The sequence below is a fragment of the Notothenia coriiceps genome, unplaced genomic scaffold, assembly GCF_000735185.1.
Source record: "Notothenia coriiceps isolate Sejong01 unplaced genomic scaffold, NC01 NC01_scaffold00018999, whole genome shotgun sequence".
Lineage (NCBI taxonomy): Eukaryota > Metazoa > Chordata > Actinopteri > Perciformes > Nototheniidae > Notothenia > Notothenia coriiceps.
The window spans coordinates 1,674,089-1,692,265 of NW_011351700.1; the positions used below are offsets into that span (position 1 = coordinate 1,674,089).

At 42.4% G+C, this 18,177-nt stretch overlaps 2 protein-coding genes across 3 annotated transcripts; one reads left to right on the forward strand and one right to left on the reverse strand.

The window, feature by feature from the left end:
• Positions 1-1,158: 1,158 nt before the first annotated feature.
• LOC104951517 (uncharacterized) lies at positions 1,159-3,533 on the reverse strand. Its single transcript, XM_010778177.1, has 2 exons — positions 2,910-3,533; positions 1,159-2,393 (listed from the first exon to the last, which is right to left on the reverse strand). The coding sequence occupies exon 2, from the start codon at positions 2,377-2,379 to the stop codon at positions 1,159-1,161; it is 1,221 nt and encodes a 406-aa protein (XP_010776479.1). The 5' UTR covers positions 2,380-2,393; positions 2,910-3,533.
• Positions 3,534-3,866: 333 nt separating this feature from the next.
• On the forward strand, positions 3,867-18,170 carry rc3h1b (ring finger and CCCH-type domains 1b). Of its 2 annotated transcripts, none has more exons than XM_010778135.1 (20): positions 3,867-3,996; positions 5,247-5,655; positions 6,962-7,082; positions 7,222-7,461; positions 7,596-7,771; positions 7,977-8,177; positions 8,367-8,499; positions 9,498-9,616; positions 9,894-10,006; positions 10,124-10,369; positions 10,726-10,931; positions 11,022-11,431; positions 11,553-11,711; positions 11,992-12,144; positions 12,340-12,562; positions 12,788-12,878; positions 13,041-13,137; positions 13,437-13,616; positions 14,004-14,107; positions 14,200-18,170. In XM_010778135.1, the coding sequence occupies exons 2-20, from the start codon at positions 5,425-5,427 to the stop codon at positions 14,354-14,356; spliced, it is 3,360 nt and encodes a 1,119-aa protein (XP_010776437.1). In that variant the 5' UTR covers positions 3,867-3,996; positions 5,247-5,424; the 3' UTR covers positions 14,357-18,170. The 2 variants fall into 2 exon arrangements, with proteins under 2 accessions (XP_010776437.1, XP_010776436.1); XM_010778134.1 differs by having other exon boundaries at positions 3,868-3,996; positions 12,785-12,878.
• The last annotated feature ends 7 nt before the right edge of the window (positions 18,171-18,177 follow it).

Consider the following 18,177-nt stretch of genomic DNA (forward strand, 5'->3'; position numbering starts at 1 on the left):
TGGTTTTAGTGTGCAATTGTAGCTAGCTAAAATCTTGCCTAGGGCAGCAAGTTGGTCAGGGCCGGCCCTGCCTACAGCTATTTGTTTACGTGTTTAAAAAAGCACCAGAAGCTTATATAAACATCTAAGTTGTTCGTACCCCACCACTTTAGTACATATAAAAACGCCACTGTGCACTATACATATAAATAAAGTAAACTGAGACGCCAACTCATAGGTTATCAGTGACTGATCCTTAATGTAAGTCAAGAAAAAACCAAGTTACGTAACTACTGAGAGACAGATAAGGGCTGATTGGGAAAAACAACTGATCATCATGGATTTACTCGTATACAGTAGATTGCACTGACTGTTGTTGTATTGACAACCTGCTAGACACATATAACATACCTTAACAGAAACAAATAAAAAACCAAATACATAATTTGTCCCCTTACATGACTACAAAGACACCCATTAGCACACAGACTGCGATACAAAAGCTGGGACACTTCCCCCACGCTCTTACTGCTAATAATAGCAACACGCTTATGCACATCTGCACATTTGACATCTGTTCAACACTGGGAATCAGCCAGGTTAAATACTGCCTTTCCAAACAACATCATCGCTAGACAGACACAGGCTTGTATATGGAACGCTGAACTGTTTTTTAAAGTTGTCATGTATTTTAAGCAGACTAAATTCTCATATTATTAAAAACGCTGTATAATGTTTTTGGGGGAAATGTTACTTCTGAGACACTTCTCGGAATGTCCTGTTTCCACGTGTAATAGCATGAGACCAGCTCACCAGCTAACAACATTGACTACACTGTACAAAAACAATGAAGCAACATTTTTTAATAAAACCATAACTGGGTCATTTGTTTTCAAAAGAACAATCTGAAGTCTTCACATAACCTTTGGGGATTGCTGTCTTAAGTATACCAATATCCCAGTGGGCCGGTTTTGTCTTTTTTCTATACCTAACAGAAAATAATATAATGCATTTTTATTAAAACCAACAGTCTAATGTCATTCTTTACGACACTGTCAAACACTTTCTAATCAATCCTTCCATCAACAAGCTGTAAACAAAACCACCTCAGATCTCATCTGTGTTTGTCAAACCCATGTGTCAAGTATTATCATTCACAAACGTTTTATAATGACATTATTACATGCCATTCTCCTCAAGACACCTACCTTTACAATCCATTCTGCATGTTGTGTCTCCATAACAGTCTACGCTTTCTCCGTCGCTCTGCTCTCTGTCCTCCTTGTAGTTTTGTTGTCTCTCCCTTAACTTTACATACGCTCTCTGCTTCACCTTCAATGTCTCATCAGCAGAGAGAATCCCACTTTGTGAAGACGTGCTCTCCCAGCTGTCTGAACTGCACAGTCCTTTGGCCAAGTACCCATCATCTAACTCCTTCTGCTCACACCTGTCCAGGTAGCACTCAATGCTGTCCGAGTGTTTGAATTCTGAGGAAGCATCACTGTCGTCCACCGCACTCGCTGCATCGATCCTGGAGCCTGATTCCACTGGTTTAGACTGCCTCTCAGGCTCTGCCACTTGTTCTGTCTTTTCTGTCTGAGTGTGGTCGATTAAAGGTAAAGTGGAGGTTGTGATGTCAGTGGTCACACCATTTAGAAGCAATGTTTCAGGACGGGCCACTCTCCAGAAGCCCTTGGGAGGTGCCCAGTGTCTGGTTGATGTGGATGTTGAAGAAGCAGAGGTGGTGGCAGGAGAGGAGGAGAGCACAGGTGGAGGAGGAGAAGGGGGGGGCTCCTCCTCCTTACTGCTGCATGAGTTATCAGACAGAAGACTTTCTAGACTGGTGCCCTCCCCGAGCCCACATAGCTGGCCTGTCAGCAAACTGACCTGCTCCACATTTTTTTCTCCCCCTTCTTCTTCAGTTTCCTCTTTCTCCTGGATCAACTGCTGTCTTCGTGCTTCAGATGGAGGGCTGTGGATTTCCAAACTGACTTGCACCTCTACCTCCTCCTCTTCATCACTACTGCTCAGGTTCTTCGCAGTGCCTGGTCGCCAGGAAGGGGCAGGCAGAGATATCGGACCCTTTGCTCTGGGCCTCTGCCTGAGAAGGACTTCGGATGAAATCTGACAAGCTGGACTGCTCACTAAGAACTCTGTGTCCAACCTTTCTCTTTCTTTCTCTCGATCTCTCCCTCTTGTCCTTCTCTGTGTGAGGGTCTTCACCTTGGTCTGTAGTGCGTGCACAGCCGAACTCTGAGGAGAAGGAAGATGGGGGCTCAAGGAGGATGGTAGGAACACAGGTTCTGGGACAGTGATGAGTCCCCAATTAATGGGAATCCCGGTAGGTAAAGGAGAACTGGGTTTGGATTCGATTTTGTCGACCACCTTCTCTCCCTCCATTGGCCGGTCATGCACTGAAAAGTTCAGACAGTTCCTATAAATAAAATAAAGACATTTTGTGTACACAAGCTGACAAAAACATGCCTGTATCATCCAGTCAACATCTCTGTTACCACCAACTTTCTATCTGGCTGTGTGGTGAGGAGATATGTAAAGTGGATTCAGTGATGTTGCCTTATCCACTGATTACTTTGCAGTGCACAGGATAATCCTTTAGAATGAAAATAAGCAACTGCTGCCTGCAACTGAGCCCCTGCACGAATAAACAATTTATTAATGTTTACTGTCAGGCAAAATCAACAATAAATCATGAAAAATATTATTCTCTTTAAATAAGTTACCTTTATGCATTGAGAATCATTAATTATTATTTATTCAGAAGTTGGAGAAATGTACATATTTAAAAATGATGTGTCATATTATGTAGATCATATAAATAACACATTGCTAATAAAAATACAAAAATGATGAGCTTCAAAGACAATCACTTAAACTACATTAAGTTACATAAATAACATCGACCATTGTACCTGGATGTTTAGTAAAGGTGGTGTCCTTTAAAACACAGTTCCAGCGTTGACCATCACGAGAAAAGTTAGGCTACCATGCTGATGCATAGGCCAAATGTAAGTTAGGCATCCATTATTTCTAAAATAAAAAAACTTCGCCAACCGTGCAGATATTGCAGCGCGCCTCCTCAAGTCCGTCGCCAATATAACGAGAAGACGGGCAACTTTCTTCCAGAAAGCACGAGAAAACAAACACCATCTCTCGGTGCTTCTACAGATCCGAGTGCTGTGCTTTGACTGACTGTCTAAACTGCTCCAGGCAGGCGAGTCAGCGGCTCCTCAATCATGATTGGTCCTGTAATCCCATCAGAAATCAGTGGGATTAGACAAAAATGGAATACAAAAAATGCCTGCTTTAATTTCGTCCTTGCCTCGCGAACCCGATGCCGAGTGAAGCTCTCTGTTGCATAAGTATTTAGAACACTCGCCGACTCCCTGCACACAGTAATAAACCAATGAAAAGCACGGAAAATAAACCTAAAATGGCTTAATGGGCTTGAGGCTAAACGAGATTGATATTTTTAATGTTTTGAAATGCTAGGATGTGTTGTTTTAGTATACAGACTGATTTTGATTCGTAAAAACAACTGCGGGCTGATTCTTATCTGTCGATCCAGCTGTTCCCTCTCTCTATCTTGGTTCATTCCAGCTCTCTCTCTCTCTCTCTGTTTGCAAAGACGCTTCTGCATACACACACACGTTGCACTCGTGCACAGTCGACCTAATTGGAACAACGTTCTACTTGCCAGTTGTCAGAATCCCTAGATGTGATCAAACTCGGGCAAATGCTGCTCAGTTTTCTGTTGTGGCTGTGCATGCGGACAGATGTCAACAGAGGGCGCTATCATCACATACTCGCAAGCACACACAGGCACACGCACACACACATCTTGCCCAGCTAGCTGTAACCGGCTAGCGAGTCTGTTGTCGAGTTGACACCCTCCTCCCCAAACCTCGGCAGCAGCTAAGCTGCACAGTCGACATGGCAAGAAAATATCGCAACAATTTCCTAAAGAAAGATGAAAATCTTCCAAGTCTTTTGGAATGAGTGAGTAGTTTTGACGATGACTATGGATTTGTCCAGTAATAATCTAATACTAGAAGCCGCATGTTTTGTTTTAGTCACATTTATGACGCATAGCTATGGATAGTTGTTGCTACCGCGGATGGTAGCTAGCTAACGTGCTAACCGCTATCAGAGGGAGGAGTAACGTTATGGTTTGTTCGCTAGGCTGTTACTTGGGTTAGCCGTTGTTGAAAACGGGATGGAAACACAATCCACAATGAGTATGAACATTCTGAACTCAATAAAATAAGCGTGTCTGGTTAAACTAAACATATTTCCAAGGCAAATTGGTTTTGTATGCTACCGTTACATAATCTCGCTGTTGCAAATCCAATGGCTACACTTTCCAGTGTCACTGGTTCTGCCATAGCTATCGTTTCCTTGACCAACACACAAGATAGTAACTCATGTTCTGAGCTGTGCAATTGATTCCTTGTCACATCTACATTTCTTATAATTACGTTGACACATGACCAACCAATGATAGATTTTAGAGTATTACGTTTTCTATGTTTTAATCGGACGACGTTTACTTGCTAGCAAGCCTAGCCAACTAGCCACCCATAGCTTAGCATGCTAACACTGAGCTAACGTTACCTACAATTAGCTAGCTAACGTATCCCTCGTATCAGATACATTTCAATGTGTGTATAACTAAACATTTACCTAATTACAGCCACAATAGAAAACTAGTTTAGCAAAATTAAAACTATTGGTTGCAATATGTTTTACAACTCTAATAGCAGACGATAGCTTTATAACAAGTTATATAGCGCAGAGGGACTTGGTTGTTAGCCTCTTCAGGACCCTTTGTCCACAGTCACAGTGGTTACCAGCTCTTCTTAGTAGGCCAAACAGCAGTTGTTTTGATCCTTCTCCGCCGGTAGTTTACTCTGTATCTTACAAATATGTGCTGCCCCTCCTATTTTTTGTTTGTTTTGTGTTACGACTGAACACCACATACCGGCAGTAACAATTATCTAAGGCAAATATTGTTTTGATGATATATTTTCCTTTGTTTAATATAGTATAATACCATTTTCACTGCCTGTTTAATGCATTTCTTAACTACATGTGCACTCGTACAAAATACAACCATGCTTTGTTATTGCACTGTTGGATAATTACAAATTAAAAAAGAGTAATCGACGTGATTTTGAATTGTATGCACATTTGTCAAAATCAGGGGATGTTTGCACACTTCTAATTATCTTTCTCTCTCTCTTTTACAGTATTCATCGTGCGATGTGATCTAAAATCCACAATGTGTGAGGACATTTAAGAATAATTGAGTTCGAAAGAAAAATCTTGATTCCAGTGGAATCTTCCATATATATATTATTATTAGATTGTTTTTCTCTGTGTTAAAGCTTACACACATTTACACACTCGTCCCATCAACATATAACCATGCCAGTGCAAGCACCACAATGGACGGAGTTCCTGCTGTGCCCAATCTGCACACAGACATTTGAGGAGACTGTTCGTCGGCCCATCAGCTTGGGCTGTGGACATACTGTCTGCAAGATGTGCCTGAACAAGTTGCACCGTAAGGCCTGTCCCTTTGACCAGACGGCCATCAGCACAGACATCGAGCAGCTACCTGTCAACACAGCCCTGCTGCAGCTGGTGGGAGGCCAGGTAAGAGTTTTTATATTTCCACACTTGTTTGGCAATTTGGGACAAAGATGTTGTGTTGTGTTGATATTTAAACAGTCTGCCGGGACATTGTTGCAGCTAGCTTTTGATGAAAATAACAGCAGTGATGTTTTAACAGTTTAAGATACCAAATCTATCCTGAATATATTATGTTTTTGCAATATTTGCGTATGGATTGCATTAGAGTGCTACACACAGGCTATTACATGATGCTCATAGCTTGGAGATTCCTTTATGAGTCATACACCAGCCATTGAGCAATTGCTTTAATTATGTCGGTTTACTGAGTGCTGGCACAATAGTTGAAGCTTTATTTTTCTGTGGTGGTTTTTTAACCAACGGGGTGAGAAACATTTAATGGTGTTTGGCTTTTGTTGGCAAAGTTACCTGGTATACACTGTTTAATAATGGATAATGTCAGTGCGTCAACCATGAGCCGGTTATGTGTCTGATATAGCTGCTGGAGGTGTCTTGTCTCTTAGCTTAGTGCCTTGCATCTATGTGGTCCTACATTATAGTACCCAATCAAAAAATATAACTTAAAAATAAAAAAATTGTTATAATAGTTATTTACGTTTTGTTGTTCATGTCAATAACCTCATTTATCAAATACAATTCCTGAGAGCTTCAGGTTGGTTTGGTCAGTAAAAAAACAAAAGGTCAAATGTAAAGATTGTTAGTTAAGTTTTTCAAATGTTGTCTTTGGTTTCCTAAAAAATGCACATGCATTGCAAATCTGGTAAATTGTGCTTGCCTTGCTACAAAGTGTGATACCGTATAGCAGCCTGAGCAGGAAAATACAAACATGATGAGAAATGCTCTCCCTCCGGTATCATTGCTCTTTTAAAAATTATGTTTGTTAGCATTGTCAACTGGGAAACAAGCAGTTCAACAAGCCACAGCGTAGAGAGAATAGAGCAGGACAATACAGTGATTCTTAAAATGTTAAATATTATTCATGTGGTCAGTTATTTCCTTGTTTTGACCATAATGTCAGTATGGTTACCAATGTACTTGAAGAATCAGTACACATTAAGTTTTATTTATTTATGTTTCAGTAGGTAGGGTGTGCTGCTCCGAGTTGGTCGATAAAACAAAATGCCTGTGCAAGTTTAAAATATTTTACCATAACATTTCCTTATGGCCCTTTTTCTACCAAAATCTACCTGCATGTACACGCATTGGTATTTTAAAAATAATTGGATCATTATTTAAAACTGTACTAAAAGACATCACCTATCATGGTGGCTTTTGGCTAATTTCTCCCCCTCTGTGTGTCTTGCTTCAGGTTCCTAAGGTTCAGCCAGTCGCCTTGATTACCAGTCCAGAGGACTCGCAGCATTATGAGGAGGCCCGGCAGTGTGTGGAGGAGCTGGCCCTCTACCTCAAGCCCCTCAGCAACACCAGAGGTACACATACACAACACAACCTGATTCTGTTGCTTAAAAACATGCCTATAACATTGCTTGCAAAGGATGAATTATAAAAGAGGAATATTAATTGAGTGTATGTTCCCCTCAGTTTACCAGTTGTCTAATCTCTCACCAGGTGTGGGCCTGAGCAGCACAGCCCAGAGCATGCTGAGCCGACCCATGCAGAGGAAACTGGTAACTCTGGTCCACTGCCAGCTGGTGGAGGAGGAGGGCCGCGTTAGAGCCATGAGGGCAGCCCGCTCTCTGGGGGAGAGAACCGTCACCGAACTCATCTTGCAGCACCAGAATCCACAGCAGCTCTCTTCCAATCTGTGGGCTGCTGTGCGTGCAAGAGGATGTCAGTTTCTAGGGCCAGGTAGGTTTTCCATCACCTACAAATAGGAAAAGCACAATTAACATTTTTAGAGGAAGAAGTACGTACATTCTCTGTAAAAACTCGCTTAGGCATTCAACTGTTACTCATGGTTTTTATGTTATTTTCTCCCCTAGCCATGCAGGAGGAAGCTCTAAAGTTGGTCCTCCTTGCTCTGGAGGATGGCTCTGCTTTGTCCAGGAAGGTGTTGGTTCTATTTGTAGTCCAAAGGCTCGAGCCACGCTTCCCGCAGGCCTCTAAGACCAGCATTGGCCACGTGGTGCAGCTCCTTTACAGGGCCTCCTGCTTCAAGGTATGCCCCGGACTGAGACCCAGAAGAACTTTTGTGTCATATAGTTTATGTCATGTTGTACTGCTCCACAATAGGGCCCGGTTTTGCTTTTCAGTCATGAAAATGTTGTGAAAGACACAATTAAAGAGATCCCTGTAAAGGAAGAGGAAACAGAGTGGGGAAAAAAGTCGCCTTACGCTTTCTTTCGTTCTCTGTTGCTACCTAGGTGACCAAACGTGACGAGGACTCATCCCTAATGCAGCTGAAAGAGGAGTTCCGTACTTACGAGGCTCTGCGGCGCGAGCACGACTCTCAGATAGTTCAGATCGCCATGGAGGGTGGACTGCGCATCGCACCTGACCAGTGGTCTTCTCTGTTATATGGAGATCAATCTCACAAGTCCCACATGCAGTCTATCATAGATAAGGTGTGTAAGATAAGATATCTTTTTCTTTGTATGTCATGTTTTTCCCACTTAAAGGCACATTTAATAGATTATGCATGTGGTATGCTACACGCTGCAGTCTTTCACTCCTACAAAAGAGATCTGTTCTGTCTCTAAACCTCTCACAGCACTAACTCTGTTTTTATGTGCTTTTTTTTTTTTTTTTTACAGCTGCAGACCCCGGCGTCTTTTGCTCAGAGCGTCCAGGAGCTGACGATTGCGCTGCAGAGGACCGGAGACCCCGCCAACCTCAACAGGTTGCGTCCCCACCTTGAACTGCTGGCCAACATTGATCCCAGTCCTGGTAAGAAACAAACACACTTTAACAATCTTGTTGTTGTAGTAAAGGGAGAAGTTATTCATTCATTCTATAAAGTTTCACATGTTGGAATCCAAACCGTGACCTCTGAATCTTCACAACACATCTCTCTCACACCTTCAGTAATATCCCTGTATATACCGTAATTTTCGGACTATAAGGCGCACCTGAATATAAGCCACAGCAGCTAAATTGAATGATGTGTACATATATAAGCCGCACTGGACTATAAGCCGCAGGTGTTTTAATGTTTAATTACCATAGGGTTCGTGCACAGGGGGGATTGTCGGGAAAGAGATGGCTGTTTGAGGAAGCTCCCATTTATTAACATTTCAACAAACAAGTTGCATATTTGCATAACGTATTCAAGTGTTACCATTTAGTGCAATAGTAGCTACAGAACATGTACTGTGCTGTGTAAACTGTACTGTATCACATAGCGTTTCAGACACACAAACTTTTCAACTTTCAAACTTAAACGGTGCGCTCCCAGCGCACGTACCGGCAGTGATCTACAGCAGCGGTTTTCAACCAGTGGTACGGGGACAAACTGTCTCGCTCTCGTAATGTCTGTCTGTCTTGCTCTCGTTCTGTCTCTCGTACCACTCTCGGTTCCACTTTTACTTTTGCGCGCTACCTGTCTCACTCTTTTCCGGCCTCCAGCTTTTCCTGCTGGAGCCCGCCGCTTAAAGGTGGGGGGCGCGGACCGGCCATAGAGCCCATAGAGTTAAAGGTGGTGGACTGTAACCTGTAAAATCCATAGATTTAGGAGGTCCCCTAGTGGCCGTTAGCTGTAAAAATCCATAGATTAGCCGCACCGTTATATAAGCCGCAGCGTCGAAAAAGGCGCGGCTTATAGTCCGAAAATTACGGTAAATGTGTTTACGCTTGGATGCCAAAATATTTTTGGGATGTGCAAAATCACTACCAATTGAAGTATTTAGATTAAAGTCTTTTTTTCCCCTCATCTTTTGCTTCCCCAGATGCTCCCCCTCCCACTTGGGAGCAGCTTGAGAAAGGCTTGGTAGCGGTGAAAACCGTGGTGCATGGCCTGGTGGACTTCATCCAGAACCACAGCAAGAAAGGAGCTGACCCTCAACAGGTCAGTTTATGCTTTAGACCACAAAAAGGACTGTGGCTTAATGAATCCAACCATCATCACCATCATAAGAACATCCAATGTTTGCTTGTGGTGGCTCACACCTTACTAAGAGCTTATAAGTATCACCCAGCCCTAACTGTAATGTCAAATATCTCTGCTTTTTCATTGTTCGTCTCTGTTTGTTGTTGTGCTAGACAACATCTTAAAAGGGTTTCAACATAATGTCACAAAAAGTCACGTGTTCTATATTTGAACAATACTTGATGTTTCTCTTTAGCCGCCCCAGCACAGCAAGTACAAGACATACATGTGCCGTGACATGAAGCAGAAGGGAGGCTGTCCTCGCGGAGCCAGCTGCACCTTCGCTCATTCTCAGGAAGAACTGGAGAAGTGAGTCTGACACATATTAACATATAGGATTTAAATAAGACTGAGCAGTCAGAATGAAAAATTCTATCAACACCCAGTTTTCCTCATACGTCTGAACTATTTCTTATGTTTTGTCAGGTATCGTAAGATGAATAAGCGTCTGGCAGCTCGCCTTCCTGGCTCAGGTGGGCTCATGACAGATGATGGCCTTCCTCTTGATGTAGCAGTGACTAGGAAGCCCTCCCCACTCACCAATGGTAGCGGTGGACCCTCTTTGCCTCAGCTTATTGCCCGCGGCACAGAATCAGTCCCGTATGAACTGTTGCGTAAACCCATGAAGATGGATGGAGGGAGTCCCAATGCCCCAGGATCACCACCAGATGGGTGAGTGAAGCATTTTCTGTACATTTAATTATTTCTCAGTAAAACATCAGGCAGCCGCGTGCCTTGACTGCAGATATAGAAATGTTGCATTTCCATAAATACAGGAAATTAAATTTGCCATATGGATTGAATAGAAGAACTTTGTGTCAGCATAGCGTTGCCTGTTAAATATAGGCAATGCAAAAATAAAACCGTAAACATTTATATTCACACTTTTTGACATAATTTATCAACTGATAATTCATTGGTAAAAGTATTAGTTGATCATAAGTCTGTAAATACAGTTGCTGGCACTGTATGGCACACAGTGGTTGATCATTTACGACTTTTATTCAACCTGATATTTCTTCCTGTAGCATGGATCCAATGATGCCCAAACCTGGTATGCCACCACATGGCATGGCCCACCCCAGGATGCCAGTAGACCACCTCTCTGGGAAGCACATGCCCGTGGTAGCCAGAGGCTCACCAGTGTACCCCCAGGCACCGCATCCTGATATGTGCTACGACGCTCGCCCGCCACCTTCTGCTTCTCAGTATGACCCCCCACAATACCCCTCAGGTAGGTGTAAAATAATCAGAATGCACAACAGGATCCTATGTCTGTGTAAAGAAAGTGATGTTTATGGTTGTTTTGCTTTTTATTTCTCAGGGTACCCCTACCAACAGCCACCACAGTATGTCCCTCGGGATTACATGCGTAACCCTCCTCCCCCTAGTGAGTCAGGACCTCCTTACCAGGACCCCTACCCTGGCTACGGCCCTCCAGAGCGCCCCTACCAGGCCCCTCACTCCGGTCCACCTTTCTCTTATCCACACCCTCCACACCATGACCGAGGTCGTCACGGGACCTACTCTGGCCCCCCACCTCCCCCGCAGCCTTACCCATCTCAGAGGGATGGCATGGTTAGAATGAGTCCCGCCCCTCTGGATATGCCCCCTCCATCAACAGGACAGGGCAACTCCCTGTACCACCAGGAGCCCAGTGGCCGCGATAGATACCCTTCAGATGGCTACTACACAGCAGGTGCCCAGCCTCCACCCATGAGGACTTATGTCAGGGTGAGTTGGTTCAAATGATTCTTCATTTTAGCCGTTTGATAATAACCTAGTTTCAAAACAATAAAGTAATTGCCTGGAGTTCACAGTAATATATCTGTGTGTGTGTGTGTGTGTGTCTCAGGGGCCATCGTACAGCGGTTCTCAGCCCAGCCTGGACTACCTGCACCGACGCCGGCAGGAGCTGTTATCCCAGCTGGAGGAAAGGAAGGTCATCTCCCCTCCACCCTTCGCTGCCTCCCCCACTCTTCCTCATTCCTATCCCGGTGATTATCCTTCAGAGGTAAGCACTAAGTGAATTTCATACTAGAGATGCACTCATTTTTTTTAAAAACTCACCTGTTGGCTCGATCGTCTCTCCTCTCATAAACTATAGAATACACAAACATTTGTGTAACTTTACTATGACATTTTCACTGTATGTTAATCAAAAAAATTAATAACTTTCATGTACTCCACAACTGTACCAAATTATAAACCGCAATTTGATATATTTAAAGATGAAATAACGTTTAGTACATGTAAGGATGACGGCACTTTTTCTGTATGTTCTGTGTTTGCAGTACGGCGAGGAATCCAAAAACATGGTGAAGTGCAGAGAACCTGACTACGCAGGGCAGTACTCTCCCTGGTCCTGTGAAACCATTGGCTCCTATATTGGAACAAAGGAACCCAAACCCAAAGACGTAATGGTTCCTGGTTCCATGGACATGATGGTGAGTTCAAATGAATAACTCAGTAACTATATCAGGATGACAAATTAAAGAACTTAAAGGGCAGTTTAACAATGTTACAAGATTGCAAGAAGCTATAAAGGGTAAATAACCTGAACAAAATACAATACTGACAGGTTTGAAAGTCACTCAAATGTCTACATATTCTTAACCTCTCCATACCTTTGTGTCTAACAGAATGCGGAGGCTAAGAGTCTGAGGGAACAATCCCTGGAAGCCCCTCGTAGGGGTGCAGAAGTCAAAGACGATGACCCTATTATTCCATTTGGCCCCCAGCCCACTGTTTCCCGCTTCGGAGCCATCTCCCGCACCTCAAAGACGGGCTATCAGACCGCAGGCCCTGTGCAGGCTATGGCCTCCACCCCCCAGAACCCAAGCTCTAAACACATGGCCATGCCAGGTAAACAACTGTGTACAAAACAACATTAATGATAGACCCATTTATATCAAGTATGTACCATGTTATTTTTGTATACTTAGTACACATTTTCCCTATTAATGTTCACACTGATCACCTTTTCAAGTAGAATTTTTGCAACATTTCTCATAGTTTTGGTGTTTGTTCACTGAAGTTTTGCATTATTAAACATGTCTGATAACCGTTTGACCTCCTCTCCCACAGCAGAATACCCATATGGAAGCCATGGAGGATGGGGTGGAGCTTCATACCCCTCCCACCAGACAGCCTCCTCCTCTCAGGGACACTTCAGTGAGCGGTGAGGCCTGCATCTGTTTATCTTTTGTAATATTCATATACTGAGACGAATAACACTTGAAGGAAAATATCGGAACTGCATGTAGAAAGGTTAACATGTGTGGCTTATACATATAATTATAAAGCAGTTGTTTCAAGTTCTTGATGTATTTCCCCCTGCCAGGCTACCTATGGCAGCTACAGACAGAGAGCAGTTGAAGATTGAGCTGCAGCAGGTCAACCAGCAGATCAACCAACAGACCCAGATGCGCAGCATGGAGGTGTGTATGCTCTCTGACTAATAAGACACCCCAGGAAGGCCTTTTGAAGTAGCAAAAATAATCTACAAATATGTTTAAATTCCAGACGAGATGACAAATGTGTGTATTTATGTCCCTAATGTCATTTAAAATGACAAGTGATGTGATGAATCTAAGCCGTTCTGTCTAGTCACTATCAAAATATAGTCAACACAGTAATATCCAGTTTCCATTTCACACACATTTTCGCACTTTGGACTATTGCCAAAAAATAACACATTTTGCACACATCCTCTTAACTTCCTGTCTCACTGTTACAGACTGCCAGTAACTCCATGCTGCTGCAGAGGGAGGCAGGCCAGCCGGGCCAGGCCGCAGCTCAGCAGCAGAAGTGGCCAGCAGGAGGCGCGAGCACAACATCTGTCTCCAGTGAACAGCTGAGCATGGAGCTCCACCAGGTGGAGAGAGAGATCGGCAAGAGGACCCGTGAGATGGCAATGGTAAGGGGGGTGGGGCTGTTGGCATGAATTGGGGTGAAACAGTTTGACTATTTATGGAGAGAGAATTTGGGGGGTGGGGGATATTTCAGTGTATCCCTCTGGATCGATAGTCAATGCTTAATATCACAGCCTCTGGACAGTACACATGAACCACTATTTAAGCATCCCAACTGCTTCTCCATGAGGAATCTTTGTTACAATATACAACTCATATTGGCACCAGGACACATTCAGTTATTGTGGTATGGGCCACGGATTGAGACAAAATAGGGTTCAGCTGGATCAAATATTTTGTCACAAACGGAACACTTGCAGAAGAATAATAAGACAAGAACAGGGTTTTTTTTTTACCAGAAACTAAGCATATTTGATCAATGTCCAAACCAGGAAAACCAAGTCGCCCACGATGTGCAGCAGTACAAGATGAAACCCTCAGAGAATGGACAACAAGATCACAAGACTCAGCTGGAAGAAATCTCCATGGCTCTTGGGTGATTAAACACGTACTTGAACACAACATTGTGTATATTCCCTGATTTGTGGTTTCATTAACCTGACCTCCTTTTGTCCTCCTTTAATTCAGCGAGGTGTCAAACGGCTCGAGCAGTCTGCAGGACAGTGCAGTGGGCGGGTCCATGCTGTCACTGACCAATAAGACGTCTGCGATGAGCCTGTGCTCTGATCCAGGTGCCACTGGTTCAGAGATGCAGAAGAATGGCGTCGTCCATTCCTGCTCTTAGGCAGTGTACACACACACACACACACACACACACACACACACACACACACACACACACACACACACACACACACACACACTCAAGATGCTCAATTGAAAAGCATGCACAGGCACACATACACCCATTCTATTTAGAAGATGAGCAGTATCTGCCGTGATATACGAATTTTCTTTCTTTTTGTTCTGTGAATGAGCTTTTTTTAATGACTTTCCTTGCCTGGAAACCAGAGCATATGATAACATTTCTTGTGTGTTAATTTTTTTTAGTTTGTACTGGGATAATAGATTAACAAGGCTCACAAAAGATATACCAGGAAGAGAAAATGGTGGTGATGTTGACAGAGGTATTGTTATTCTAAAAAGATAGGCCTATTCAATCCTTAACAAACACAAAACATATTCATGTATTTGATGGATACTCCCTAGATAAGATTTTTGGTTTAGCTTACATGTAGACGAAGGGTTGGATAACAAGGAGCAGATTACCAAGCACTCTGAGAAACTTCTCTGTAATCTGACGATATATGAAGGTATTGTAGGAAACGGCAGAAGTGTGTCACTTGGTACTCAACCCCATAATCGTAAAAAGAAAAAAGTGGTTGTCCAGATGTAGATGGTCTGAGGAGGAAAACACAGTATAACGTTCCACCAGTATTCAGCAAGGTGTGACAGGAGCTACCTTCACATGCACGCCCTCACCTGCCACAAGAAGTATGATTTTATTAGTGCATTTTATGAACACATGTCTGTTTCATACTTGAGAGCAGTATATAATATATTTAATTGAAGCATTCTGTTTTAAGGATTGCAGCAAGTCTTTTTGATAATGAGCTTTCCACATGTTTTCTATAAGGGAATCTATTATGTGCTTCTCTTGGTCGTGGTGTGACCTGATGTGGTTCGGTTGCAATGCCTGAGCTCCCAGCTGATTTATGCCGTGAGATTTTTCACAGCATGCTCAAAAATGTAGTTTTTTTTGGGTGAATGCACATGATCAGGCTGAGAGAGAGAGTACATCTGTCTTCCTCAGGCATCAGGTGAATGTTGGTCTTTTATAACGCAGGCTAAATAAGGACTTCCCTCCTCAGAGCTTCTTGTCTGGCCACACAAAAGGCCTCCCCATTGGGATTATCTTGTCATTTGTTCTCCTAACTTCTATGAAGTTGCCTTCCCTTGTGTTTTTTGTTAAATGTTGTTTTCTTTTTTCATGCTTTACGTTGTTACGATTTGGGGTGTGGCTTACCTAGTGAAGGCTTTTTAGAGCTTAGCTGAACGCGTGTCGTCATGAAGTTGTAGAAACCCAGATTTTATGGTTTGCACCCTGTAACTGTATCATTATGAGCCAAACAGTACATTTCAAATCATGTAAACAGCTGAGAATATGACTGTTGGTTACTAAGGGGTAAACAAAACCAACTTTCAAAGATAGATTTCCAAATATTTAGCAGTTGGTCGATTTAATATGTTAATTTATAACCCGTTGAGTATAAATCCAGCACCTTTATTGCTGAGTATTACAAGAGTCAATCCACATTGTCCTCTTTCCACTTAATGTCAACATCACCACCATTACCACGATTCTAGCTCTTCCTCCATCATGTAAACTGTTTACTGCTGATGCTCCACATTGAGCTCTTTGCCTTTTGTAAACAATTAGCATGGTTGGCTACAGTTTTACAGCTCTGCTGAGAGCGAGTGAGTCCTTGTCTTTGAACGGTTGAAGGATAGAGGAGACGCTCTGGGTTAAGTCATTTAAGTTTAACGTTGGGCCTTCGTCTCGGTCAGACGAGGGGTACAAAGTAACCAACGGTTAGACAAATCCCCTGACAACTGATGAGTCAAAATAATAAAGACACATTTTTTGTGTCTCATCTGAACTGTTTGATGGGCATCTCTTCCAATTTGTCAGCGCCACGATAATGGATGTTTGGGTTTTTCTTTTTTTAATTTCCTACCACACTTCAAGCCTCTGGCTGCTCCTTGCTACATTTATTGTTTAGGTACACAGCTCACTTATACATATGAGTATGTATACATACATTAATATACTAAAGCACTATTAATGTGCCACCTCTTATTTTACTCGCTCAGCATTTATATTAAATGATCTCTACTTAGAATCAGCAAAATGTTGTTGTTTATTTTTGTTGTTTGATTTGTTTTCTGTCCACTGGTTGCCAACACAGACTTTATCCTTTCCCAGACGAAGGACTTCTGTGCGCATTGATGTGTGTTCACTTAATCTTTTGTGTTCAAACAAAGATGTTCTTTATAGACTATGCTTCCGAAGAAGACAACATTCTGTAACTTTGGAAAATGAGACGTTTTGTGTGTGCTAGAATGACTTGTAGAAAATGTACCCTTAAGTTTTTTCTCCCCTCAAAGTGTGCTGTACTGGGTGATAGTTTTGAGGTATTAGCAAAGTGTTGGGGTTTTATTCCCACCCCTGCCCCCAAGAGGATATTCAGGAATCCCTGATGACAGGTTGGCCTTAAATCCTCTTGCTATGCTCTTTAGCTGCTTTAGGAGCAAGAGGTCATCGCAAAAATACTGATTAACAATAAATTGGCATGATTTAGAGTCGTACAGAGGGACTCTATTAGACCCCCCCCCCCTCCCTCCCTCCTGAAAATGTCTTGTAAAACAGCAACATGCAAATAATGCAAATCGTAAGATTTGAAGAAAGTGTTTTTTATTATTTTTTAAGGAAATGTTGTTGACCTAGCTCGGTTTGTAGTTCTTTTCTCTTTCTCTTGTTTTTTTGTTTCTGCAATAGTTGAGTGAATTTACTGACCTGCAAGTCTTACAGTCTTTGATGCATCATCGACCTGATGTGTAGTCAACAGCTAAGAGTGACATTCACACAATAGTGTTCTTATTTGACAAGTATTTACAATATATTGGCCCACCAGCTTCATTGTGCTGTTAAAATGCCATGAATTGGCAACACATGGTGTTCATTTAATGACATTTCTCACTTTCTCTGAGTGCAAGTCAACCAAAAAGATCACAATGCTGATTCTATCTGATTGTCCCTGCAGTCTGAATGAGCCTAAAACGCCTTTAGCTTATCAGAACTGCCATACAAAGACGCATGGGGTGGTTTACTATAGAGAAAATAGCAAAGATGTTCATTTCAGTCTCCTGTGTGTTTTTGTTTCTGAGTGGAACTGCTGCCTCGACCCCTCATTTACACAACCAATTAACCCCTCCACTCCCACCCTGACCACTGAACTCTGTTACTGCTGTTCGAGGCTCACATTTTATTCCCTAACTTTCTGGGGAAATTCGCAAATGGCTATTTTATATGATTACTCCCTTGTAAAATATCTCTTAAATTAAGGTACAGGTTTGATTTCAGCAAGAAAAAAGAAGTTTTTATATGTATATTATACTCCATTAAGGAATGTCTAGAATTATCTTCCTCCAATGTGGATGTAGCCATTATTACGCCATTTTATGACTTTGTAAGAGAATTCACTGTGTGAAAATTGGTTTGCATTTTTGTATAATACAATCTGCTTTTTTTTTCGTTTGATACGAGAGGGAGGTCAAACTGGAAGTTTGAAGAGAGAAAAAATGAACCTGTGAAATTGAGAAAACAAAGTGTAACTTATGTACAACAGTGATTCTAAGCTGAGGGGAAAGATTAAATGATATTGCTAACTCTGAATGTTTTTGTCATTGTTTTTATTTTTGCTTTTAACAAAGAGCAACTCCAGCTGTCAGTTTCTATGCAGTGTGAAACTGATGGAAAAATATGAAAATGTGGGTTTTATTTTGTCATTTCTAGGTCTGGATGAGTATGGAAAAAATATAAGA

Coding starts and splice junctions, on each gene's coding strand:
- LOC104951517 (XM_010778177.1), bottom strand. CDS start 2,379: ATGGAGGGAGAGAAGGTGGTCGACAAAATCGAATCCAAACCCAGTTCT.
- rc3h1b (XM_010778134.1), top strand. CDS start 5,425: ATGCCAGTGCAAGCACCACAATGGACGGAGTTCCTGCTGTGCCCAATC. Junction 11,432..11,552: donor CCATGAGGACTTATGTCAGG/GTGAGTTGGTTC, acceptor TGTGTGTCTCAG/GGGCCATCGTACAGCGGTTC. Junction 14,108..14,199: donor GAAATCTCCATGGCTCTTGG/GTGATTAAACAC, acceptor CCTTTAATTCAG/CGAGGTGTCAAACGGCTCGA.